General features: G+C 37.0%; 2 protein-coding genes and 1 long non-coding RNA gene across 9 annotated transcripts in view; 2 read left to right on the forward strand and 1 right to left on the reverse strand.

Moving 5' to 3' along the window:
• The window catches only part of LOC127856856 (SH3 and PX domain-containing protein 2A-like), a 168871-nt gene that overhangs the window by 55220 nt on the left and 85666 nt on the right, over positions 1 to 27985 (reverse strand). The gene's annotated exons all lie outside the window — the stretch shown is intronic.
• Positions 1942 to 16908, forward strand: LOC127856902 (uncharacterized). 5 transcript variants are annotated; one of them, XR_008038226.1, is made up of 12 exons: positions 1942 to 2000; positions 3688 to 3749; positions 4524 to 4585; positions 6275 to 6336; positions 7111 to 7172; positions 8860 to 8921; positions 9696 to 9757; positions 11446 to 11507; positions 12282 to 12343; positions 14030 to 14113; positions 14866 to 14927; positions 16615 to 16908. It is a non-coding gene; the product is annotated as an uncharacterized LOC127856902 (long non-coding RNA). The 5 variants fall into 5 exon arrangements; XR_008038222.1 differs by having other exon boundaries at positions 14030 to 14091; XR_008038224.1 differs by lacking the exons at positions 6275 to 6336; positions 7111 to 7172 and having other exon boundaries at positions 14030 to 14091.
• On the forward strand, positions 16927 to 27975 carry LOC127856858 (zinc finger protein 37-like). Its single transcript, XM_052393016.1, has 4 exons — positions 16927 to 17061; positions 21002 to 21178; positions 21925 to 22070; positions 23463 to 27975. Exons 2-4 carry the CDS (start codon positions 21015 to 21017, stop codon positions 25835 to 25837), a joined length of 2685 nt encoding a protein of 894 aa, XP_052248976.1. The 5' UTR covers positions 16927 to 17061; positions 21002 to 21014; the 3' UTR covers positions 25838 to 27975.

Raw genomic sequence — 27985 nt, forward strand, 5'->3', positions numbered from 1 at the left:
ACCCTTGCCGTCATGTAATTCTCCTCGCAGTTTGTATTGATAGTTCCGTCCTGACATGTAAAGCTCGTGCTTTGTTGGCAGCTGAAGTTGGCACTTAACAGGTTATCCTTGTTCCTGAGCATGTATGCAGTACAGCTGAGTTGATTTGCTACTTTTACCCACAATTAGCTTGTTTTTGGTATTGTTTTCTCACAATATGCTTATATTCATGGTTCCGGCTTAAAATGGTGTCGCGCCTTACTTAAACATAGGATTGTTATAGCAAGTGTCCCCTTCATCATTTACCTTAGAGGGATTTTTTTGACAAATTTGGCACTTTCAGCACTTGTTTGTTTTTTATTTGGTACATGCTTCTCTCATTCAGTGATTTAATGACGTATTGTCCTTATTCTTTTTTCTTTGCATGAAAGGTGACATGAATCATTGATATTTGTTGTTTGAGAATTCTGCAGGAAGCTGTGTCCCCAAAAGAAGTACTAGAAACCCCTTTCAGGACACTGCCTTGATCTGAACTGCCTTTCTACCCTCTTACTACATGGAACATCATTGCTAAGCTTATAATGCTTGCCTACATATGTGTTTTTTGTTCAATTTAACTTTTCTTCCAGCTTAAATCCCCCCCCCCCGCCCCCAACAAATGAGCATTGTATTCTTTCGCTTGGTTACAAACTCCCATTTGGACCAGATTGCCACCATAAAAATAGCCTAAAGTACATATTTTGTGTCCAAAATATTGAAATTTGTATTGTCTTGACCTCTAAATGAGAGCTGGCAATGCCTTTTGACCATCTGCTGCGGTTTAAAGGCACCCATGACATTATATGCTAGAATATTCATTGGCGGCTGGTAAATAAATGGGCACCGATCGACAAGGCGCTTTCAAGATTTTACACTTTTATTGGTGTGAAATAACAAGTTATTGGAAGCTTATTGATTTCTACACTTCAAAGTATCTTTGATCCTCTCATTTTTTGACTAATTAGTTTATTGTCTTGGGATGAAATTGGATTGTTTTTGCTTTGAAATTGGCATTTTTTGGGATGATTAAAAAAAAACACACAAAAAAAGACATTATCAAATTGCTTAGATGAAATATCTACAGAATTCATTCTTTCCCCACCACACATTAGCCCCACTTGCATGTCTTTTTGTTTGTTTTGGGTATTTTATTGCAGATATTGGAACACAACAGCTTTAAATCTTAAAGGGGCAGTTAAGCTTTAACAGGCCTAATATCGCCTTCTTCGGACTGAAAACACCCGCGTGTGAAAATATGATACAGAATGGCCAAATGGACAGCTAATCCAGCCAAACTTAATATATTGGTGCAATATGGATGGGATGATAATAATATGAAGAAAAACACATTTCAGTAAAAATAAATTTCTCTTATACTAACTTATGATAAAAATGAAATATCATCTGCAAGTGCAAAATATGACTGGGAAAGCAGATTTTTGGTCATTTCTTAGCAAAAGGGAAGAAAATAAGTGCATTAAATGCATGAATTCAGATTATTTGACCTGGAATAGTTGTTTTTCAAGTTGACCCCCCACCCTTATATAGTGGAATAAGGGCTAAATTGCTTTCCGACTTAAATTCAACCGCATATTGGTTGACCGTGTCGCGTTAATGTGTTACATGAAGTTAGAATTCAACGCCAGGGACTCCATGATCGAGTAACGCAACTAAAACTTTTGCGAAAAGCATGAACATTCAAACAGAGCCCCATTTCACCGACATGGAATGGCAGGCATTTTTACAGTATGGACAGTGCAGCAGATGCTTAACTGAGCCAGCCTTCATATTTAGTACAATCATGAATTGAGCAAGATTTTATCACTTCATATTATTCATAAAAGTACACTTAAAATACATAAATGCATGTTTTTGTTTCATTTTTTTATCTTTTTCTATTGGGTATTTTGACTTTTTCAGGAAGAGGAATGTCTGCGACTAAGTCAAGGGCCACTGGATAAGGGTTGTTGATGGCAAAACAGGTAATAATATCATTTTGTTATCATGTACACAAGCAAATAAGCATATGTATGATGCTTTAGGTGTGAAAGACTGTCATAATCAGGATTGTGGTCACTCACACCCTTGCCGTCATGTAATTCTCCTCGCAGTTTGTATTGATAGTTCCGCGTCCTGACATGTAAAGCTCGTGCTTTGTTGGCAGCTGAAGTTGGCACTTAACAGGGTTATCCTTGTTCCTGAGCATGTATGCAGTACAGCTGAGTTGATTTGCTACTTGTTACCCTACAATTAGCTTGTTTTTGGTATTGTTTTCTCACAATATGCTTATATTCATGGTTCCGGCTTAAAATGGTGTCGCGCCTTACTTAAACATAGGATTGTTATAGCAAGTGTCCCCTTCATCATTTACCTTAGAGGGATTTTTTTGACAAAATTTGGCACTTTCAGCAACTTGTTTTGTTTTTTATTTGGTACATGCTTCTCTCATTCAGTGATTTAATGACAGTATTGTCCTTATTCTTTTTTCTTTGCATAGAAAGGTGACATGAATCATTGATATTTGTTGTGTTGAGAATTCTGCAGGAAGCTGTGTCCCCAAAAGAAGTACTAGAAACCCCTTTCAGGACACTGCCTTGATCTGAACTGCCTTTCTACCCCTATTACTACATGGAACATCATTGCTAAGCTTATAATGCTTGCCTACATATGTGTTTTTTGTTCAATTTAACTTTTCCTTCCAGCTTAAATCCCCCCCCCCCCCCCCAACAAATGAGCATTGTATTCTTTCGCTTGGTTACAAACTCCCATTTGGACCAGATTGCCACCATAAAAATAGCCTAAAGTACATATTTTGTGTCCAAAATATGAAAATTTGTATTGTCTTGAACCTCTAAATGAGAGCTGGCAATGCATTTTGACCATCTGCTGCAGTTAAAAGGCACCCATGACATTATATGCTAGAATATTTCATTGGCGGCTGGTAAATAAATGGGCACCGATCGACAAGGCGCTTTCAAGATTTTACACTTTTATTGGTGTGAAATAACAAGTTATTGGAAGCTTATTGATTTCTACACTTCAAAGTATCTTTGATCTCTCATTTTGACTAATTAGTTTATTGTCTTGGATGAAATTGGATTGTTTTTGCTTTGAAATTGGCATTTTTGGGATGATTAAAAAAAAACACACAAAAAAGACATTATCAAAATTGCTTAGAGTGAAAATATCTAACAAATTCATTCTTTCCCCACCACACATTAGCCCCACTTGCATGTCTTTTTGGTTTGTTTTGGTATTTTATTGCAGATATTGAACACAACAGCTTTAAATCTTAAAGGGGCAGTTAAGCTTTAACAGGCCTAATATCGCCTTCTTCGGACTGAAAACACCCGCGTGTGAAAATATGATACAGAATGGCCAAATGGACAGCTAATCCAGCCAAACTTAATATATTGGTGCAATATGGATGGGATGATAATAATATGAAAGAAAAACACATTTCAGTAAAAATAAATTTCTCTTATAGGTTACAATACACTAAATACTTTTGGTGTTCAATGCTATACCCTCTAAAAACAAAATCTTCATTTATTTGAAGACACAATTCTCTGTACGGGCACTTGCCATGACTTTATTTTTGAATATTTCTGTGTTCATGTGGTAGGGAAAACATTGTTGTATACTACAAATTCCCTGTTTTGCTTTTAGGTTGGAGACTACATAAGACTTTGACAGTTGGCGGGAAACCATCATCAACTGGAGAGATGCCGGTAAAAAGATGGCCATAAAACAGTGACCGCTGATTCGCATTGAGTTCTTTCTTACATATTGGATGACCTATGTTTTTTATTGTTTAAATCATTGCGGCTTGGAATGCTCTTTAAGAAAAGGTATGGTTATGGGGGTGTCTACGCGCAAAAGTTTGACTTTATTTTTTGTTAAAGTTATTGCTTTTACATTGAATTTGTGCAGGAAATCTTTTGGTATGTTGTGACCTAAACTAACTTATGATAAAAATGAAATATCATCTGCAAGTGCAAAATATGACTGGGAAAGCAGATTTTTGGTCATTTCTTAGCAAAAGGGAAGAAAATAAGTGCATTAAATGCATGAATTCAGATTATTTGACCTGGAATAGTTGTTTTTCAAGTTGACCCCCCACCCTTATATAGTGGAATAAGGGCTAAATTGCTTTCCGACTTAAATTCAACCGCATATTGGTTGACCGTGTCGCGTTAATGTGTTACATGAAGTTAGAATTCAACGCCAGGGACTCCATGATCGAGTAACGCAACTAAAACTTTTGCGAAAAGCATGAACATTCAAACAGAGCCCCATTTCACCGACATGGAATGGCAGGCATTTTTACAGTATGGACAGTGCAGCAGATGCTTAACTGAGCCAGCCTTCATATTTAGTACAATCATGAATTGAGCAAGATTTTATCACTTCATATTATTCATAAAAGTACACTTAAAATACATAAATGCATGTTTTTGTTTCATTTTTTTATCTTTTTCTATTGGGTATTTTGACTTTTTCAGGAAGAGGAATGTCTGCGACTAAGTCAAGGGCCACTGGATAAGGGTTGTTGATGGCAAAACAGGTAATAATATCATTTTGTTATCATGTACACAAGCAAATAAGCATATGTATGATGCTTTAGGTGTGAAAGACTGTCATAATCAGGATTGTGGTCACTCACACCCTTGCCGTCATGTAATTCTCCTCGCAGTTTGTATTGATAGTTCCGCGTCCTGACATGTAAAGCTCGTGCTTTGTTGGCAGCTGAAGTTGGCACTTAACAGGGTTATCCTTGTTCCTGAGCATGTATGCAGTACAGCTGAGTTGATTTGCTACTTGTTACCCTACAATTAGCTTGTTTTTGGTATTGTTTTCTCACAATATGCTTATATTCATGGTTCCGGCTTAAAATGGTGTCGCGCCTTACTTAAACATAGGATTGTTATAGCAAGTGTCCCCTTCATCATTTACCTTAGAGGGATTTTTTTGACAAAATTTGGCACTTTCAGCAACTTGTTTTGTTTTTTATTTGGTACATGCTTCTCTCATTCAGTGATTTAATGACAGTATTGTCCTTATTCTTTTTTCTTTGCATAGAAAGGTGACATGAATCATTGATATTTGTTGTGTTGAGAATTCTGCAGGAAGCTGTGTCCCCAAAAGAAGTACTAGAAACCCCTTTCAGGACACTGCCTTGATCTGAACTGCCTTTCTACCCCTATTACTACATGGAACATCATTGCTAAGCTTATAATGCTTGCCTACATATGTGTTTTTTGTTCAATTTAACTTTTCCTTCCAGCTTAAATCCCCCCCCCCCCCCCCCCAACAAATGAGCATTGTATTCTTTCGCTTGGTTACAAACTCCCATTTGGACCAGATTGCCACCATAAAAATAGCCTAAAGTACATATTTTGTGTCCAAAATATGAAAATTTGTATTGTCTTGAACCTCTAAATGAGAGCTGGCAATGCATTTTGACCATCTGCTGCAGTTAAAAGGCACCCATGACATTATATGCTAGAATATTTCATTGGCGGCTGGTAAATAAATGGGCACCGATCGACAAGGCGCTTTCAAGATTTTACACTTTTATTGGTGTGAAATAACAAGTTATTGGAAGCTTATTGATTTCTACACTTCAAAGTATCTTTGATCTCTCATTTTGACTAATTAGTTTATTGTCTTGGATGAAATTGGATTGTTTTTGCTTTGAAATTGGCATTTTTGGGATGATTAAAAAAAAACACACAAAAAAGACATTATCAAAATTGCTTAGAGTGAAAATATCTAACAAATTCATTCTTTCCCCACCACACATTAGCCCCACTTGCATGTCTTTTTGGTTTGTTTTGGTATTTTATTGCAGATATTGAACACAACAGCTTTAAATCTTAAAGGGGCAGTTAAGCTTTAACAGGCCTAATATCGCCTTCTTCGGACTGAAAACACCCGCGTGTGAAAATATGATACAGAATGGCCAAATGGACAGCTAATCCAGCCAAACTTAATATATTGGTGCAATATGGATGGGATGATAATAATATGAAAGAAAAACACATTTCAGTAAAAATAAATTTCTCTTATAGGTTACAATACACTAAATACTTTTGGTGTTCAATGCTATACCCTCTAAAAACAAAATCTTCATTTATTTGAAGACACAATTCTCTGTACGGGCACTTGCCATGACTTTATTTTTGAATATTTCTGTGTTCATGTGGTAGGGAAAACATTGTTGTATACTACAAATTCCCTGTTTTGCTTTTAGGTTGGAGACTACATAAGACTTTGACAGTTGGCGGGAAACCATCATCAACTGGAGAGATGCCGGTAAAAAGATGGCCATAAAACAGTGACCGCTGATTCGCATTGAGTTCTTTCTTACATATTGGATGACCTATGTTTTTTATTGTTTAAATCATTGCGGCTTGGAATGCTCTTTAAGAAAAGGTATGGTTATGGGGGTGTCTACGCGCAAAAGTTTGACTTTATTTTTTGTTAAAGTTATTGCTTTTACATTGAATTTGTGCAGGAAATCTTTTGGTATGTTGTGACCTAAACTAACTTATGATAAAAATGAAATATCATCTGCAAGTGCAAAATATGACTGGGAAAGCAGATTTTTGGTCATTTCTTAGCAAAAGGGAAGAAAATAAGTGCATTAAATGCATGAATTCAGATTATTTGACCTGGAATAGTTGTTTTTCAAGTTGACCCCCCACCCTTATATAGTGGAATAAGGGCTAAATTGCTTTCCGACTTAAATTCAACCGCATATTGGTTGACCGTGTCGCGTTAATGTGTTACATGAAGTTAGAATTCAACGCCAGGGACTCCATGATCGAGTAACGCAACTAAAACTTTTGCGAAAAGCATGAACATTCAAACAGAGCCCCATTTCACCGACATGGAATGGCAGGCATTTTTACAGTATGGACAGTGCAGCAGATGCTTAACTGAGCCAGCCTTCATATTTAGTACAATCATGAATTGAGCAAGATTTTATCACTTCATATTATTCATAAAAGTACACTTAAAATACATAAATGCATGTTTTTGTTTCATTTTTTTATCTTTTTCTATTGGGTATTTTGACTTTTTCAGGAAGAGGAATGTCTGCGACTAAGTCAAGGGCCACTGGATAAGGGTTGTTGATGGCAAAACAGGTAATAATATCATTTTGTTATCATGTACACAAGCAAATAAGCATATGTATGATGCTTTAGGTGTGAAAGACTGTCATAATCAGGATTGTGGTCACTCACACCCTTGCCGTCATGTAATTCTCCTCGCAGTTTGTATTGATAGTTCCGCGTCCTGACATGTAAAGCTCGTGCTTTGTTGGCAGCTGAAGTTGGCACTTAACAGGGTTATCCTTGTTCCTGAGCATGTATGCAGTACAGCTGAGTTGATTTGCTACTTGTTACCCTACAATTAGCTTGTTTTTGGTATTGTTTTCTCACAATATGCTTATATTCATGGTTCCGGCTTAAAATGGTGTCGCGCCTTACTTAAACATAGGATTGTTATAGCAAGTGTCCCCTTCATCATTTACCTTAGAGGGATTTTTTTGACAAAATTTGGCACTTTCAGCAACTTGTTTTGTTTTTTATTTGGTACATGCTTCTCTCATTCAGTGATTTAATGACAGTATTGTCCTTATTCTTTTTTCTTTGCATAGAAAGGTGACATGAATCATTGATATTTGTTGTGTTGAGAATTCTGCAGGAAGCTGTGTCCCCAAAAGAAGTACTAGAAACCCCTTTCAGGACACTGCCTTGATCTGAACTGCCTTTCTACCCCTATTACTACATGGAACATCATTGCTAAGCTTATAATGCTTGCCTACATATGTGTTTTTTGTTCAATTTAACTTTTCCTTCCAGCTTAAATCCCCCCCCCCCCCCCCAACAAATGAGCATTGTATTCTTTCGCTTGGTTACAAACTCCCATTTGGACCAGATTGCCACCATAAAAATAGCCTAAAGTACATATTTTGTGTCCAAAATATGAAAATTTGTATTGTCTTGAACCTCTAAATGAGAGCTGGCAATGCATTTTGACCATCTGCTGCAGTTAAAAGGCACCCATGACATTATATGCTAGAATATTTCATTGGCGGCTGGTAAATAAATGGGCACCGATCGACAAGGCGCTTTCAAGATTTTACACTTTTATTGGTGTGAAATAACAAGTTATTGGAAGCTTATTGATTTCTACACTTCAAAGTATCTTTGATCTCTCATTTTGACTAATTAGTTTATTGTCTTGGATGAAATTGGATTGTTTTTGCTTTGAAATTGGCATTTTTGGGATGATTAAAAAAAAACACACAAAAAAGACATTATCAAAATTGCTTAGAGTGAAAATATCTAACAAATTCATTCTTTCCCCACCACACATTAGCCCCACTTGCATGTCTTTTTGGTTTGTTTTGGTATTTTATTGCAGATATTGAACACAACAGCTTTAAATCTTAAAGGGGCAGTTAAGCTTTAACAGGCCTAATATCGCCTTCTTCGGACTGAAAACACCCGCGTGTGAAAATATGATACAGAATGGCCAAATGGACAGCTAATCCAGCCAAACTTAATATATTGGTGCAATATGGATGGGATGATAATAATATGAAAGAAAAACACATTTCAGTAAAAATAAATTTCTCTTATAGGTTACAATACACTAAATACTTTTGGTGTTCAATGCTATACCCTCTAAAAACAAAATCTTCATTTATTTGAAGACACAATTCTCTGTACGGGCACTTGCCATGACTTTATTTTTGAATATTTCTGTGTTCATGTGGTAGGGAAAACATTGTTGTATACTACAAATTCCCTGTTTTGCTTTTAGGTTGGAGACTACATAAGACTTTGACAGTTGGCGGGAAACCATCATCAACTGGAGAGATGCCGGTAAAAAGATGGCCATAAAACAGTGACCGCTGATTCGCATTGAGTTCTTTCTTACATATTGGATGACCTATGTTTTTTATTGTTTAAATCATTGCGGCTTGGAATGCTCTTTAAGAAAAGGTATGGTTATGGGGGTGTCTACGCGCAAAAGTTTGACTTTATTTTTTGTTAAAGTTATTGCTTTTACATTGAATTTGTGCAGGAAATCTTTTGGTATGTTGTGACCTAAACTAACTTATGATAAAAATGAAATATCATCTGCAAGTGCAAAATATGACTGGGAAAGCAGATTTTTGGTCATTTCTTAGCAAAAGGGAAGAAAATAAGTGCATTAAATGCATGAATTCAGATTATTTGACCTGGAATAGTTGTTTTTCAAGTTGACCCCCCACCCTTATATAGTGGAATAAGGGCTAAATTGCTTTCCGACTTAAATTCAACCGCATATTGGTTGACCGTGTCGCGTTAATGTGTTACATGAAGTTAGAATTCAACGCCAGGGACTCCATGATCGAGTAACGCAACTAAAACTTTTGCGAAAAGCATGAACATTCAAACAGAGCCCCATTTCACCGACATGGAATGGCAGGCATTTTTACAGTATGGACAGTGCAGCAGATGCTTAACTGAGCCAGCCTTCATATTTAGTACAATCATGAATTGAGCAAGATTTTATCACTTCATATTATTCATAAAAGTACACTTAAAATACATAAATGCATGTTTTTGTTTCATTTTTTTATCTTTTTCTATTGGGTATTTTGACTTTTTCAGGAAGAGGAATGTCTGCGACTAAGTCAAGGGCCACTGGATAAGGGTTGTTGATGGCAAAACAGGTAATAATATCATTTTGTTATCATGTACACAAGCAAATAAGCATATGTATGATGCTTTAGGTGTGAAAGACTGTCATAATCAGGATTGTGGTCACTCACACCCTTGCCGTCATGTAATTCTCCTCGCAGTTTGTATTGATAGTTCCGCGTCCTGACATGTAAAGCTCGTGCTTTGTTGGCAGCTGAAGTTGGCACTTAACAGGGTTATCCTTGTTCCTGAGCATGTATGCAGTACAGCTGAGTTGATTTGCTACTTGTTACCCTACAATTAGCTTGTTTTTGGTATTGTTTTCTCACAATATGCTTATATTCATGGTTCCGGCTTAAAATGGTGTCGCGCCTTACTTAAACATAGGATTGTTATAGCAAGTGTCCCCTTCATCATTTACCTTAGAGGGATTTTTTTGACAAAATTTGGCACTTTCAGCAACTTGTTTTGTTTTTTATTTGGTACATGCTTCTCTCATTCAGTGATTTAATGACAGTATTGTCCTTATTCTTTTTTCTTTGCATAGAAAGGTGACATGAATCATTGATATTTGTTGTGTTGAGAATTCTGCAGGAAGCTGTGTCCCCAAAAGAAGTACTAGAAACCCCTTTCAGGACACTGCCTTGATCTGAACTGCCTTTCTACCCCTATTACTACATGGAACATCATTGCTAAGCTTATAATGCTTGCCTACATATGTGTTTTTTGTTCAATTTAACTTTTCCTTCCAGCTTAAATCCCCCCCCCCCCCCCCCAACAAATGAGCATTGTATTCTTTCGCTTGGTTACAAACTCCCATTTGGACCAGATTGCCACCATAAAAATAGCCTAAAGTACATATTTTGTGTCCAAAATATGAAAATTTGTATTGTCTTGAACCTCTAAATGAGAGCTGGCAATGCATTTTGACCATCTGCTGCAGTTAAAAGGCACCCATGACATTATATGCTAGAATATTTCATTGGCGGCTGGTAAATAAATGGGCACCGATCGACAAGGCGCTTTCAAGATTTTACACTTTTATTGGTGTGAAATAACAAGTTATTGGAAGCTTATTGATTTCTACACTTCAAAGTATCTTTGATCTCTCATTTTGACTAATTAGTTTATTGTCTTGGATGAAATTGGATTGTTTTTGCTTTGAAATTGGCATTTTTGGGATGATTAAAAAAAAACACACAAAAAAGACATTATCAAAATTGCTTAGAGTGAAAATATCTAACAAATTCATTCTTTCCCCACCACACATTAGCCCCACTTGCATGTCTTTTTGGTTTGTTTTGGTATTTTATTGCAGATATTGAACACAACAGCTTTAAATCTTAAAGGGGCAGTTAAGCTTTAACAGGCCTAATATCGCCTTCTTCGGACTGAAAACACCCGCGTGTGAAAATATGATACAGAATGGCCAAATGGACAGCTAATCCAGCCAAACTTAATATATTGGTGCAATATGGATGGGATGATAATAATATGAAAGAAAAACACATTTCAGTAAAAATAAATTTCTCTTATAGGTTACAATACACTAAATACTTTTGGTGTTCAATGCTATACCCTCTAAAAACAAAATCTTCATTTATTTGAAGACACAATTCTCTGTACGGGCACTTGCCATGACTTTATTTTTGAATATTTCTGTGTTCATGTGGTAGGGAAAACATTGTTGTATACTACAAATTCCCTGTTTTGCTTTTAGGTTGGAGACTACATAAGACTTTGACAGTTGGCGGGAAACCATCATCAACTGGAGAGATGCCGGTAAAAAGATGGCCATAAAACAGTGACCGCTGATTCGCATTGAGTTCTTTCTTACATATTGGATGACCTATGTTTTTTATTGTTTAAATCATTGCGGCTTGGAATGCTCTTTAAGAAAAGGTATGGTTATGGGGGTGTCTACGCGCAAAAGTTTGACTTTATTTTTTGTTAAAGTTATTGCTTTTACATTGAATTTGTGCAGGAAATCTTTTGGTATGTTGTGACCTAAACTAACTTATGATAAAAATGAAATATCATCTGCAAGTGCAAAATATGACTGGGAAAGCAGATTTTTGGTCATTTCTTAGCAAAAGGGAAGAAAATAAGTGCATTAAATGCATGAATTCAGATTATTTGACCTGGAATAGTTGTTTTTCAAGTTGACCCCCCACCCTTATATAGTGGAATAAGGGCTAAATTGCTTTCCGACTTAAATTCAACCGCATATTGGTTGACCGTGTCGCGTTAATGTGTTACATGAAGTTAGAATTCAACGCCAGGGACTCCATGATCGAGTAACGCAACTAAAACTTTTGCGAAAAGCATGAACATTCAAACAGAGCCCCATTTCACCGACATGGAATGGCAGGCATTTTTACAGTATGGACAGTGCAGCAGATGCTTAACTGAGCCAGCCTTCATATTTAGTACAATCATGAATTGAGCAAGATTTTATCACTTCATATTATTCATAAAAGTACACTTAAAATACATAAATGCATGTTTTTGTTTCATTTTTTTATCTTTTTCTATTGGGTATTTTGACTTTTTCAGGAAGAGGAATGTCTGCGACTAAGTCAAGGGCCACTGGATAAGGGTTGTTGATGGCAAAACAGGTAATAATATCATTTTGTTATCATGTACACAAGCAAATAAGCATATGTATGATGCTTTAGGTGTGAAAGACTGTCATAATCAGGATTGTGGTCACTCACACCCTTGCCGTCATGTAATTCTCCTCGCAGTTTGTATTGATAGTTCCGCGTCCTGACATGTAAAGCTCGTGCTTTGTTGGCAGCTGAAGTTGGCACTTAACAGGGTTATCCTTGTTCCTGAGCATGTATGCAGTACAGCTGAGTTGATTTGCTACTTGTTACCCTACAATTAGCTTGTTTTTGGTATTGTTTTCTCACAATATGCTTATATTCATGGTTCCGGCTTAAAATGGTGTCGCGCCTTACTTAAACATAGGATTGTTATAGCAAGTGTCCCCTTCATCATTTACCTTAGAGGGATTTTTTTGACAAAATTTGGCACTTTCAGCAACTTGTTTTGTTTTTTATTTGGTACATGCTTCTCTCATTCAGTGATTTAATGACAGTATTGTCCTTATTCTTTTTTCTTTGCATAGAAAGGTGACATGAATCATTGATATTTGTTGTGTTGAGAATTCTGCAGGAAGCTGTGTCCCCAAAAGAAGTACTAGAAACCCCTTTCAGGACACTGCCTTGATCTGAACTGCCTTTCTACCCCTATTACTACATGGAACATCATTGCTAAGCTTATAATGCTTGCCTACATATGTGTTTTTTGTTCAATTTAACTTTTCCTTCCAGCTTAAATCCCCCCCCCCCCCCCAACAAATGAGCATTGTATTCTTTCGCTTGGTTACAAACTCCCATTTGGACCAGATTGCCACCATAAAAATAGCCTAAAGTACATATTTTGTGTCCAAAATATGAAAATTTGTATTGTCTTGAACCTCTAAATGAGAGCTGGCAATGCATTTTGACCATCTGCTGCAGTTAAAAGGCACCCATGACATTATATGCTAGAATATTTCATTGGCGGCTGGTAAATAAATGGGCACCGATCGACAAGGCGCTTTCAAGATTTTACACTTTTATTGGTGTGAAATAACAAGTTATTGGAAGCTTATTGATTTCTACACTTCAAAGTATCTTTGATCTCTCATTTTGACTAATTAGTTTATTGTCTTGGATGAAATTGGATTGTTTTTGCTTTGAAATTGGCATTTTTGGGATGATTAAAAAAAAACACACAAAAAAGACATTATCAAAATTGCTTAGAGTGAAAATATCTAACAAATTCATTCTTTCCCCACCACACATTAGCCCCACTTGCATGTCTTTTTGGTTTGTTTTGGTATTTTATTGCAGATATTGAACACAACAGCTTTAAATCTTAAAGGGGCAGTTAAGCTTTAACAGGCCTAATATCGCCTTCTTCGGACTGAAAACACCCGCGTGTGAAAATATGATACAGAATGGCCAAATGGACAGCTAATCCAGCCAAACTTAATATATTGGTGCAATATGGATGGGATGATAATAATATGAAAGAAAAACACATTTCAGTAAAAATAAATTTCTCTTATAGGTTACAATACACTAAATACTTTTGGTGTTCAATGCTATACCCTCTAAAAACAAAATCTTCATTTATTTGAAGACACAATTCTCTGTACGGGCACTTGCCATGACTTTATTTTTGAATATTTCTGTGTTCATGTGGTAGGGAAAACATTGTTGTATACTACAAATTCCCTGTTTTGCTTTTAGGTTGGAGACTACATAAGACTTTGACAGTTGGCGGGAAACCATCATCAACTGGAGAGATGCCGGTAAAAAGATGGCCATAAAACAGTGACCGCTGATTCGCATTGAGTTCTTTCTTACATATTGGATGACCTATGTTTTTTATTGTTTAAATCATTGCGGCTTGGAATGCTCTTTAAGAAAAGGTATGGTTATGGGGGTGTCTACGCGCAAAAGTTTGACTTTATTTTTTGTTAAAGTTATTGCTTTTACATTGAATTTGTGCAGGAAATCTTTTGGTATGTTGTGACCTAAACTAACTTATGATAAAAATGAAATATCATCTGCAAGTGCAAAATATGACTGGGAAAGCAGATTTTTGGTCATTTCTTAGCAAAAGGGAAGAAAATAAGTGCATTAAATGCATGAATTCAGATTATTTGACCTGGAATAGTTGTTTTTCAAGTTGACCCCCCACCCTTATATAGTGGAATAAGGGCTAAATTGCTTTCCGACTTAAATTCAACCGCATATTGGTTGACCGTGTCGCGTTAATGTGTTACATGAAGTTAGAATTCAACGCCAGGGACTCCATGATCGAGTAACGCAACTAAAACTTTTGCGAAAAGCATGAACATTCAAACAGAGCCCCATTTCACCGACATGGAATGGCAGGCATTTTTACAGTATGGACAGTGCAGCAGATGCTTAACTGAGCCAGCCTTCATATTTAGTACAATCATGAATTGAGCAAGATTTTATCACTTCATATTATTCATAAAAGTACACTTAAAATACATAAATGCATGTTTTTGTTTCATTTTTTTATCTTTTTCTATTGGGTATTTTGACTTTTTCAGGAAGAGGAATGTCTGCGACTAAGTCAAGGGCCACTGGATAAGGGTTGTTGATGGCAAAACAGGTAATAATATCATTTTGTTATCATGTACACAAGCAAATAAGCATATGTATGATGCTTTAGGTGTGAAAGACTGTCATAATCAGGATTGTGGTCACTCACACCCTTGCCGTCATGTAATTCTCCTCGCAGTTTGTATTGATAGTTCCGCGTCCTGACATGTAAAGCTCGTGCTTTGTTGGCAGCTGAAGTTGGCACTTAACAGGGTTATCCTTGTTCCTGAGCATGTATGCAGTACAGCTGAGTTGATTTGCTACTTGTTACCCTACAATTAGCTTGTTTTTGGTATTGTTTTCTCACAATATGCTTATATTCATGGTTCCGGCTTAAAATGGTGTCGCGCCTTACTTAAACATAGGATTGTTATAGCAAGTGTCCCCTTCATCATTTACCTTAGAGGGATTTTTTTGACAAAATTTGGCACTTTCAGCAACTTGTTTTGTTTTTTATTTGGTACATGCTTCTCTCATTCAGTGATTTAATGACAGTATTGTCCTTATTCTTTTTTCTTTGCATAGAAAGGTGACATGAATCATTGATATTTGTTGTGTTGAGAATTCTGCAGGAAGCTGTGTCCCCAAAAGAAGTACTAGAAACCCCTTTCAGGACACTGCCTTGATCTGAACTGCCTTTCTACCCCTATTACTACATGGAACATCATTGCTAAGCTTATAATGCTTGCCTACATATGTGTTTTTTGTTCAATTTAACTTTTCCTTCCAGCTTAAATCCCCCCCCCCCCCCCCAACAAATGAGCATTGTATTCTTTCGCTTGGTTACAAACTCCCATTTGGACCAGATTGCCACCATAAAAATAGCCTAAAGTACATATTTTGTGTCCAAAATATGAAAATTTGTATTGTCTTGAACCTCTAAATGAGAGCTGGCAATGCATTTTGACCATCTGCTGCAGTTAAAAGGCACCCATGACATTATATGCTAGAATATTTCATTGGCGGCTGGTAAATAAATGGGCACCGATCGACAAGGCGCTTTCAAGATTTTACACTTTTATTGGTGTGAAATAACAAGTTATTGGAAGCTTATTGATTTCTACACTTCAAAGTATCTTTGATCTCTCATTTTGACTAATTAGTTTATTGTCTTGGATGAAATTGGATTGTTTTTGCTTTGAAATTGGCATTTTTGGGATGATTAAAAAAAAACACACAAAAAAGACATTATCAAAATTGCTTAGAGTGAAAATATCTAACAAATTCATTCTTTCCCCACCACACATTAGCCACACTTGCATGTCTTTTTGGTTTGTTTTGGTATTTTATTGCAGATATTGAACACAACAGCTTTAAATCTTAAAGGGGCAGTTAAGCTTTAACAGGCCTAATATCGCCTTCTTCGGACTGAAAACACCCGCGTGTGAAAATATGATACAGAATGGCCAAATGGACAGCTAATCCAGCCAAACTTAATATATTGGTGCAATATGGATGGGATGATAATAATATGAAAGAAAAACACATTTCAGTAAAAATAAATTTCTCTTATAGGTTACAATACACTAAATACTTTTGGTGTTCAATGCTATACCCTCTAAAAACAAAATCTTCATTTATTTGAAGACACAATTCTCTGTACGGGCACTTGCCATGACTTTATTTTTGAATATTTCTGTGTTCATGTGGTAGGGAAAACATTGTTGTATACTACAAATTCCCTGTTTTGCTTTTAGGTTGGAGACTACATAAGACTTTGACAGTTGGCGGGAAACCATCATCAACTGGAGAGATGCCGGTAAAAAGATGGCCATAAAACAGTGACCGCTGATTCGCATTGAGTTCTTTCTTACATATTGGATGACCTATGTTTTTTATTGTTTAAATCATTGCGGCTTGGAATGCTCTTTAAGAAAAGGTATGGTTATGGGGGTGTCTACGCGCAAAAGTTTGACTTTATTTTTTGTTAAAGTTATTGCTTTTACATTGAATTTGTGCAGGAAATCTTTTGGTATGTTGTGACCTTAACCATTGAATTACAATGCGCACGCGCACTTGCTTATTAAGGAAGCAGAAATAATTTACGTGTTTCGTGTCCCATTATGAGCAAAACGCTGAGCGTCTGTAGTGATATAAGAATATATATAAATAAATATTAAAGAGAATTTTAATAACAGCATCAGGTAATTGAAATGCTTAATGTTTTTTAGCTGTTTAATAACACGTTTTAACAGGTTAAATGTACAAAGACACAATTGCATATTCGTTCTCATGATGCATAGTAACCAATCTTGATTCGCACCCCAGATAACAGGTAAACGACGATGACTTAGTTTTTATGAATATTATTAATATCATGAATATAAAACAAAATATTTGCATCGTTTATGAACTTCGACTGTTTGTAAACTATCGAAACTCCAACACATAGGTATTATAATCAAATTGCTGTGTTTATTCCTATCAAAGAAAGTATAGAACAATTTAAATATATAGAATTTAAGACATCAAATAAAATAAATATCTCAGTTTTTAAATACTAATTAGGTAAAAAAATAAGTTTGCCAAGGGAGTAAAGTTTTGTTGAAGAAAAGTTTGAGCCAGGGAAAGTCCTTAATGTCTTAAAACTTAAATATATTCTGAAAAAGAAAGGATCTTTTAAATTGCTCGGTACATACTTGAACAAACACATCTAAATATTCTTTTAATCTTTAGCTTGCCTTTTCGCTGGAAGTTCAGTTCACATGTTATTTGCAATATGTATTTGCAAACTGTCCTCGTTTTTTGTGATTTTTTTCTGAAGGCAATTGGGTATGTTGTAATTATTCCCCGCCACAGGCCAAGAGATATAGAATTTGCGGTGTCCGTCCGTCTGTCACAAAGCTTTTCATGGCTTTATCTCAGAAACTATAAATAAGATATCAACATGAAACTTCTTGGTCGTAAAGATATCAATGGAGAGGTGCCATACACAAGACCCATAACCCTTAACTTTCTTGAATAACAGTTATTGTTTTTTTATATGCCCCCATTACCAGACCGGTCTGTCTGTCGGTCTGTCCCGAAAGCTCGTCCGGGCCATAACTAAGTTGTTCATGGTGAGATTTTAAAATCATTCGGCACAATTTTTAACCATCATTGGACGGTGTTTCGCGCGAAAGAATTACGTCAATATCTCAAAGGTCAAGGTCACACTTTGAGTTCAAAGGTCAAAAATGGCTGTAAATGAGCTTGTCGGAGCCATAACTTTGTCATTTATTGTGCGATTTTAAAATCATTTTGCAGATTTGTTCACCATTATTGGAAGGTGTCAAAGTAATAATAAAATGTGATCATAAATAAAGAAGTTATGGCAATTTAAGCAAAATGTTCAATTATCTAAGTGTAAAAGGGGCCATAATTATGTAAAAATGCTTGATACAGTGGTCTGCTCTTGTTTTCTAGGTTGGGGTCATGTTGGTAAACAAGTATGCAACATATAAAAGAAAAAAAATAACTTCAATATCTCCAAAGGTCAGGGTCACACTTTGTGTTCAAAGGTAAAAAATGGCTAACATATGAGCTTGTCCGGGCAATTACTACGTTGTTCATTGTGAGATTTTAAAATCATTTGGCACATTTGTTCACCATCATTGGACGGTGTGTCGCGGAAAGAATTAGGTCAATATCTCCAAGGTCAAGGTCACACTTTTAGTTCAGAGGTCAAAAATGGCCATAAATGAGCTATGTCGTTCATTGTGAGATTTTTTAAACAATTTGGCACATTTGTTAACCATCATTGGACAGTGTGTTGCGCGAAAGAATTACATTGATATCTACAAGGTCAAGGTCACACTTTGAGTTCAAAGGTCAAAAAAGCCATAAATGAGCTTGTCCGGGCCATATCTATGTTGTTAATTGTGAGATTTTAAAATCATTTGTTCACCATCATTGGACGGTGTGTCGCACGACAGAATTATGACGATATCCCCAAGGTCAAGGTCACACTTTGAGTTCAAAGGTCAAAAATGGCCATAAATGATAATGGAATAATAATTCTTAAAAATCGCCATAAATTAGCTTCTCTTTTTTGTGTGAAGACAGCATGTAAAATAGTCTGTGTCAATGCGGCACGTGGGGGTATACGTCACGTCTGTGACAAAGCTCTAGTTGTTACATGTAATTGTTCAGGGCTATATCTCATATACCATACACAACTTCAACATAAAACTTCATGTGTATCAATGAGTAAAAGTGCCATGCTCGAGAACCACAACTCATCACTTACTTAAATATGTTTTATTGCCCTTTGTTGTAAGATTTCAACATCAAACTTCATTGGTGTGTAGAAATCAATGGGAAAAAGTGCCATGCATAATAATTATAGCCCTAATTTTTATTACATATATAAGAGTGTGAGTTATTGCCTTTTATTGTTAGCTCATCTATTTTTTGGAAAAAAAAATGAGCTATTGTCATCACCTTGGCGTCTGCGTTGGCATCGGCGTCTAGTTTAGTTTTGAGTTTAGGTCCACTTTTCTCAGAAAGTATCAGTTCTATTGCATTTAAACTTGGTACACTTACTTATTATCATGAGGGGACTGGGCAGGCAAAGTTAGAAAACTCTGGCGTGCATTTTGATTGAATTATGTGCCTTTTTTATAATTTGGAAATTTGAAAATTTTGGTTAAGTTTTGTGTTAAGGTCCATTTTATTCCTTAAGTATCAAAGCTATTGCTTTTATACTTGCAACACTTACTAACTATCATAAGGGGACTGTGCAGGCAAAGTTATGTAACTCTGACTGGCATTTTGACGGAATTATGTGCCCTTTTTATACTTGAAAATTGAAAATTTGGTTAAGTTTTGTGTTTAGGTCCACTATTCCTACAGTATCATAGCTATTGTTTTCATACTTGCAACACTTATTAACTATCATAAGGGGACTGTGCAGGCAAAGTTATGTAACTCTGACTGGCATTTGGACGGAATTATGGGCCCTTTTAACCAAATTTTCAATTTTCTAAGTATAAAGGCTTTATACTTAGAAAATTGAAAATTTGGTTAAGTTTTGTGTTTTGGTTCACTTTACCCCTAAAGTATCGTAGATATTGCTTTCATACTTGGAACACTCGCAAACTATCATAAGGGTACAGAAAAAGGACATGTTGCATAACTCTGGTTGTCATTTTTACGGAATTATGGCCCTTTTTTGACTTAGTAACTTTGAATATATGGTTAAATTTTGTGTTTCGATCCACTTTACTTCTAAAGTATCAAGGCTATTGCTTTCAAACTTCAAATACTTTCATGCTATCATGAGGTTACTGTACCTGGCAAGTTGAATTTTACCTTGACCTTTGAATGACCTTAACTCAAGGTCAAATTATTAAATTTTGCTCAAATTGCCATAACTTCTTTATTTACATGTATGATTAGATTTGATTGATACTTTGACTAAACTACTCTTACCTGACATACCACAATAGACTCCACCCAAACCATCCCCCATATCACAAATGACCACCACACCCTCACACTATACCCACCCCACCCCAAAATTTAAAAAACACAAATATATATTTTTATTATTTTATTTTTGAAATTCCGTCCAACCATCGCACCAAAGAATCCCCCCCCCCCCCCTCCCCCCCGAAAAATTAAAAATTTTTGTTGCAATTTTTTTTTCCATTTTTGGAATATAATGTAATAAATGTCCACACCCACACTACATGTTTACACCCCTCTTCACTCCACCCCTCCCTCTTTTGTGATTGAAATTGAGAGTCCCTTCACCTTTAAAAAGAAAATAGATGAGCGGCCTGCACCCGCAAAGCGGTGCTCTTGTTTTTGTTTTGATTTAACTTTAGGGTTATATCTCAGATATGCTTTAAGATTTCAACATGAAAGTACATGGGTGTATAGATATCAATGAGCAGAAAATTATATTCCGAGAAATGCAATACATAAAAACAATAACACTTTATTATTTTTTTAGGGTTATACAGTTTTATACTCAAAAGATTTGCACTCATTCATATTCAATTGTTTTTTTGGCAGGGGATATCAGTTCAACTTATTTTCTTTTTTTTCATTGATTGGGAAAGTGGGATGTGACCATGTTCCACTACTGCTCTGTTCTAGGGTGTGATCAGCTATGGAGCTGAGTGAGTGTTCAGTTAGGGCCTTGCTGCGAGTGTTTGCCAAGGACTGCCTGGAGACACTGGTATTCACGGAACATGTAGAGCTGCATGCCAAGATGTGGGTCACTGTGGATCACATCAACAAGATGGAATATGAGTTCAAACACTTATTTGCACCGTAAGAATGTTGTACATCTAGTAGAAAGGAGTTGAAATATTTTACCATAGATGTATTGAATATTGTTTTCTGCCTTTTAAGTCATAAATCATACGAGTATCTCTGTGGAAAAATAAGGCTTAATAAATGTGTGTAAAGTGCTGTCCCAGCTTATCAGGGATGACACTTTTGGCCTAAAACTGATATAAGCTAAAAGAGATTTCCTTTAAAAGAAAAATACTATAAGAGTGAAAAGTTGTTAGCCTTAATAGCCTGTGCACACTGTACAGGCTTATCTGGGAAAGCACTTGACTCACATGCATTAAGCCCCATTTTCCCAGAGCAAGACTAATATTCATTTAATTATCCCCCGTCATAGGTGGAGTGATATTGTTTTGGTGTTGTCCGTCCGTCAGTCTTTCTGTCTGTCCGGCCGGCACTTTTGTGTCCGGAGCCATATCTTGGAAGTGCTTTGGCGGATTTCATTGAAACTTGGTATGAGTATATATATGGATTAGAGGATGATGCACGCCAAATGGCATTGTACACCATATGTTAATAACGGAGTTATGGCACTTTGTAGCTTTAAAAAATGCTTTTTTAGCTGAGTGTCAAATAAACACTTATGTGTCCAGAAGCATATTGGCGGGGGATATCAATTCAACGAATTTGCTTGTTTAAAATACATTTCAGCTTTATGTGTTAGTTGATCATTTTCACTGCAAAGACTACCCATAGTCTTCTATCGTCTATATGATGTTATGTAGGTGTGATGTAGCAACCTACATTGACTATCAGCATGTACAGGAGACTATGACAGACCCAGTGGAGATGGTTGCCTTGGAAACCATGACAGACCCAGTACAGATGGTCGATGCAGAATGCCAGACAGAGGTGGTCAAGACAGAATTAGGTTGCCTGGCTTTCTTTGTCATCTTATTATTCATTTAAAACCTTTTTAACACTCTAAACGTCACATTTTTAGTCCAATCTTCATGCAACTAGGTAAGAACATATGTTCCAATGATATCTATACTAAGTTCCCATCTGTTAAAAAACATGGGGTTGGACATTTTGCTTTATATGACTATAGTAAAAACTTGTCAACTCTCTAGTTAATATTTTTGCCAAGTTTGAAAATGGTTTCATAAACATCTCGAAAGTTCCCTTAAATCTTAGATCTCTGTGGTTCTCTGGTCCTCTTGTTATTAAAATTTAATATTTAAAGTGTTGCACTGCACCGGCTAATCTGGGACAACACTTACTTACAGACCCACGTTTTCCTAGAGAGAGACTCGTATGTATCTGCTTTTTATACCCCCACAAACGAAGTTTAGGGGGGGAGGAATAGGAGTGAGCTTGTCTGTCTGTCAGTCCGTATTAAGTGTCCGCTCTCTAATTCAAGTTGTTTTCATCAGATCTTCACCAAACTTGGTCAGATGTTGTATCTAGATGATGTCTTGGTTAAGTTCATATATGGGTCAAACTGGGCCAAAAACTAGGTCACAGGGTCAATAAGTGTGTTTTAAACATTGAGCATGGTGTCCGCTATCTAATTTAAGTATCCGAGCTTCACCAAACTTGGTCAGAAGTTGTATCTAGATGATGTCTAGGCCAATTTCGAACATGGGTCTTGGCAGGTCAAAAAGTAGGTCAAGGGGTCACTTAGTGCGTTTTAAACATTGAGCACGGTGTCCACTCTCTAATTCAAGTAGTTTTCATCTGGTCTTCACCAAACATAGTCAGAAGTTGTATATAGATGATGTCTAGGTCAAGTTTGAATAAGTGTCATGCCGGGTAAAAAACTAGGTCATTGGGTCACTTAGTGCACTTTAAACATTCAGCATGCTGTCCGGTCTCTAATTCAAGTAGTTTTTATCTGATCTTCACCAAACTTGGTAGGAAATTTTATCTAGATGATCTTAAGGCCAAGTTCGAACATGGGCCATGCCAGATCAAAAACTAAGTCACTGGGTCACTAAGTACGTTTTACACATTCAGCATGGTGTCCCCTCTCTAATTGAAGTAGTTTTCATCAGATCTTTACCACACTTGGTCAGAAGTTGTATCTAGATGATGTGTAGGTCAAGTTCGAACATGGGCCTTGCCGGGTAAAAAACTAGGTCACGGGGTCACTTAGTGCATTTTAAACATTGAGCATGGTGTCCACTGTTTTTTGTGAAGATAACATGCAAAATATTCTCTGTCAATGCAGTATGTTGGGATATTCGTCATGTCTATGACAAAGCTCTAGTTTAGTATATTAACAAACCAATTAATGTGCCATGTTTGTGATTGTTTCCAGATGGGTTTGCAGACACTGAGACAGACATGAACTCCATGAAAGAGGTCAAGGTTGAGGTCGTGTCTGAAGATGAACACCTCGAAAGTGAGGAGGTTACCAAGGTGATGCCTGCCTCTCCTGCAGAACGAGACACAACGGACAGGAAGAAAACTGACAGCGAGACTGTCTGCCTGCTTTGTCCTGCCAAGTTTAAGTCTGGGGACACAGAGCCATTAGAGGAGCATTTGAGGACCAGTCATGATGTCGGCAACCAGTATAGCTGTCCAATGTGCAAGCAAATATGTATGTCAAAGGTCGCCCTTGCCGACCATGTTACTCAAGCACATTGTAAGAACGAGTCTTCAAAAGTGGCAAAGATAAACGAGCCTTCCAAACTGGCAAAGAAAAACGAGCCTTCCACGTTGGCAATGAGGAAGATCCACGCTCAAAAGAAACAAGCACTCAGGGTATCTGATGGAAGTGATACGGATGATGATTATTTGCTCAAATCTAGTCTCCTGATAAGAATTAATAAAAAAGGAAAGAAAATTGTCAAACCCAAGGCGAAGAAGAAAAATATCAAGAAAAAACAGAAAGCCCCTAAGAAAGAAACAATTGTTGTCCCTAAGAAAGAAAAAATTGTTGTCCCTAAGAAAGAAAAAAATGTTGTCCCTAAGAAAGAAAAAAATGTTGCCCCTAAGAAAGAAAAAAATGTTGATGATTTAGAAAATGGGATTGAAATTAAAAAAGAAGGTGAAATGAAAGAAGATGATGAAAAGGAATCTAGGGTTATGGCAGACCCATTATATGTGCCTGAGCCGAATTCAGAAATCAAGGTGAAGTGCATCGAATGTGGTAAGCTGTACAAGTCAAAGCGCGCACTCCGTCGCCACTTTAACACGACGCACACAACCAATTCTCACGTGTGCGAGATTTGTGGACACAGCTTTAGGGGCAAAGAGTCCCTTTATCACCACAAGAGAGGTATCCATGACAACGCTAAAGTTTACAAGTGCCCCGAGCCTGATTGTGATGCGTCTTTCAATTTCAGCCACAGCCTGCGCCTGCATAGGCTGAAGCACACAGGGGCTAGGCCTCACATGTGCAACGTTTGTGGCAAGACATACCTGACTGGGTATCATCTCAAGGTTCACATGCAGGCTACCCACTCTGAGAAGAAAATTTTCGCGTGTAAAATGTGTGACAAGACATTTTCGTATTCTACCAGCCTAAAGATGCATGAGGCCACGCATAAGCCTCAAGATAGGGTTAAATGTGACGCTTGTGATAAATCATTTGTTAATAATCAGGCTTTGAAGTACCACGTTATGTCAAAGCACACAGAGGCAGGGCATTACCCGTGCGAGGAATGCGGGAAGGTGTGCAAGTCAGAGCTGATGTTGCGCACGCACATGAGGCGTCATAGCGTCGATAATGCACGCTTCATGTGCGATATATGTGGGCGCCAGTTTATGTACAAGTCTGCGTTGGAGATGCACAGGGCTGTTCATAGAGATGACAAGAACTATAAGTGTAAGACGTGCGGCAAATCCTTCAAGACCTACCCTACCCTGTACAGTCATCAGTATGTGCACAGGCAAGACTCACCATTCACATGCAGCACGTGTGGAAAATCATTCAAAACCAAAGAGCGGCTTAAAGCACATGAAAAACGCCACACGGGTTTGAAGCCGTTTGAGTGTCAAATTTGTCAACACTGCTTTCCGGATAATGGAGGTCTGTCAAAACATCTTAGAACTGTGCACGCAAAGGTGAAGAAATTTGTCTGTGATATTTGTGGGAAAGCCACATCAAGGGCAGATAACTTGAGAGTCCATATGAAAGTTCATATGAAAGGAACTGATTATACCCCGAAAAAATCCAGAGAGTCGAGGCATAATACAGATCCACAAAATAAAGTTCCTGTACACAATGCCTTTCCAGGTGACCAGGACAGCAAAGGGAGAATGGAAATCTTGTTTGACGATGACTCTCATTCCTCTAGCAACCACTACACAGCCCGGGACTATGAACCTAACATGCCCAATTTCCCGACCCTGGACCCTGTCCAGATTGCTTCAACCACCAACGATCAGAGCATGCCTCTGAACCTTCATTACAACCAGGGAAACAGTGGCGGGCATCTGGCGGCCCTAGGGGGCCTGCAGTCTCACATCATGGTGAACCGCTCCATGCCGGCCACATCCCAGGGGGGCCAGGGACACCACCAGGCACACAATGCTGTGATGGCAGTGCCGGGAATCAATCCATCCCAGTTCATGTATCCCTGGCCTTACGTGTATGGGCATGCTGTGGCACCTGGCATGGGGCCAAGTCAGCAGCAGCAGCAGCAACAGAGCAGCTCTAATGGGTGGATGACACCGGAGAATACTTGATGCCTTGCAGCTGTCTAATAGACCTTTGCTATCTAATGGACATAATAGCTATCTAATGGAAATTATTGCTGTCTGATGGGCCTTCTAGCTGTTTGATGGGCCTTCTTACTGTCTAATGGGTAGGTGACACCTGAGAACACCTCGTGCCTTCTTTCTGTAGGGACACATCAGTGCTTAATACCAACCCTGCCCCTGGATTACATGATTGAAAAACAAATATGTATACAGTAGTTTATATTTTGTAAAGGGGGCTTAATGCATGTTTATAAAATGTCATCCCTGATTAGGCAAAAGCCTCTTCAGACACTTTACGCACATGCATTAAGGCAAGTTACACAGAGCAAGGCTCATATAGACATCTATTGCTGGGTATTTGTTACACAGAGCAAGGCTCATATAGACATCTATTGCTGGGTATTTGTTACACAGAGCAAGGCTCATATAGACATCTATTGCTGGGTATTTGTTACACAGAGCAAGGCTCATATAGATATCTATTGCTGGGTATTTGTTACACAGAGCAACGCTCATATAGGCATCTATTGCTGGGTATTTGTTACACAGAGCGAGGCTCATATAGACATCTATTGCTGGGTATTTGTTACACAGAGCAAGGCTCATATAGACATCTATTGCTGGGTATTTGTTACACAGAGTAAGGCTCATATAGACATCTTTTGCTGGGTATTTGTTACACAGAGCAAGGCTCATATAGGCATCTTTTACTGGGTATTTGTTACACAGAGCAAGGCTCATATAGACATCTATTACTGGGTATTTGTTACACAGAGCAAGGCTCATAAAGGCACTTTTTACTGGGTATTTGTTTCACAGAGCAAGGCTCATATGGACATTTATTGCTGGGTATTTGGTACACAGAGCAAGGCTCATATAGACATATATTGCTGGGTATTTGTTGCACAGAGCTAGGCTAGCATTTATTGCTAGCTATTTTTGTTAGAAACTTTTTGACATTTGTTAGGGTATTTTATGAAGAAATGTCTTGATATGTGTTAGGCCATGTTGTTTAATACATAGGGAAAATGGAAAAGTAAGCCCTTAATAAATGATACAATTCTATATATTTTTTTCAGAAAGTACAGGTAGTTAAAGATATTCCAATATTTTATAGTGATGGAAAGACTATTTGCATATTTAATAATCACATTATCAAAAGAAAAGCTGAAAAGCATTAATTCATCAATTTGGGTTACAGAAATAATGTCCTTATTAAAGTATTTTCCTTAAACATCAACCTCATTTCATTTTTCACCAACGGTTACCAAAAAAAGTTATATAAATGGTCCATACTAATTCTGTACCAATTGAAACTGGTGTAATAAGAATATGTATTATAATTTAATTATTTTGTTTACATTCAAGAGGATTTGAATGATTTGTTTTTAATGTTTTTTTGAACTTTTACCAGTTGATAATGAATACAGAAATTACTTATCTTTTGTATTCAATTATAATTATATCTTATTCAAATCATGGATTTTTTAATTCCTTTTTGATAACTATAATTATTGAATGTTATTGAATGTTTCAGAATTTTGACTATTTGTTTGTTAATTCTAAATGTATGTATGTCAAGAATAATTATTGTCTTATTAAAATCATGGGCTGATTCCTTTTTGACAATTTAATTTTTTTAAACAGTTTGTTATTGTAATAACTCCTGCACAAAACAGAAGTCTATCTTGGCTATGTCTGTGCAAGTTGATCTTTTTGTTACTTTATTCAAATTACCACATTGTGGTTTGTTTTTAGCTCGACTATTCACTGAGCTTTATGAGCTATACTGCTCGCCAAACTGTAAGCGGCCGAGTTATGCTCGTATTAAGGTAAACTAAGGTTAACATGCGACAGCTCCATTTCAATATTTCTTCTACAGGTATTCAATTGAAATTCCACATTTTTTTGTCAGGATCATCATGGTACGTCACTGACCAATTGTCTCATAAAATGTCACAAGACCTGTTGGCATGATACTATCCCCACTTTTTATGCCTTGAATAAGGGCATATAGTCTGTCCATCTGTCTTTCCGTCACACTTAAGGTTTAGGTTTCAAAAAATGCTCATAACTTCTATGTCACTTCAGATGTAACCTTCATATTTGGTATTCATGTGTATATGGACAAGT

Source organism: Dreissena polymorpha, chromosome 14 (assembly GCF_020536995.1).
Source record: "Dreissena polymorpha isolate Duluth1 chromosome 14, UMN_Dpol_1.0, whole genome shotgun sequence".
Classification (NCBI taxonomy): domain Eukaryota; kingdom Metazoa; phylum Mollusca; class Bivalvia; order Myida; family Dreissenidae; genus Dreissena; species Dreissena polymorpha.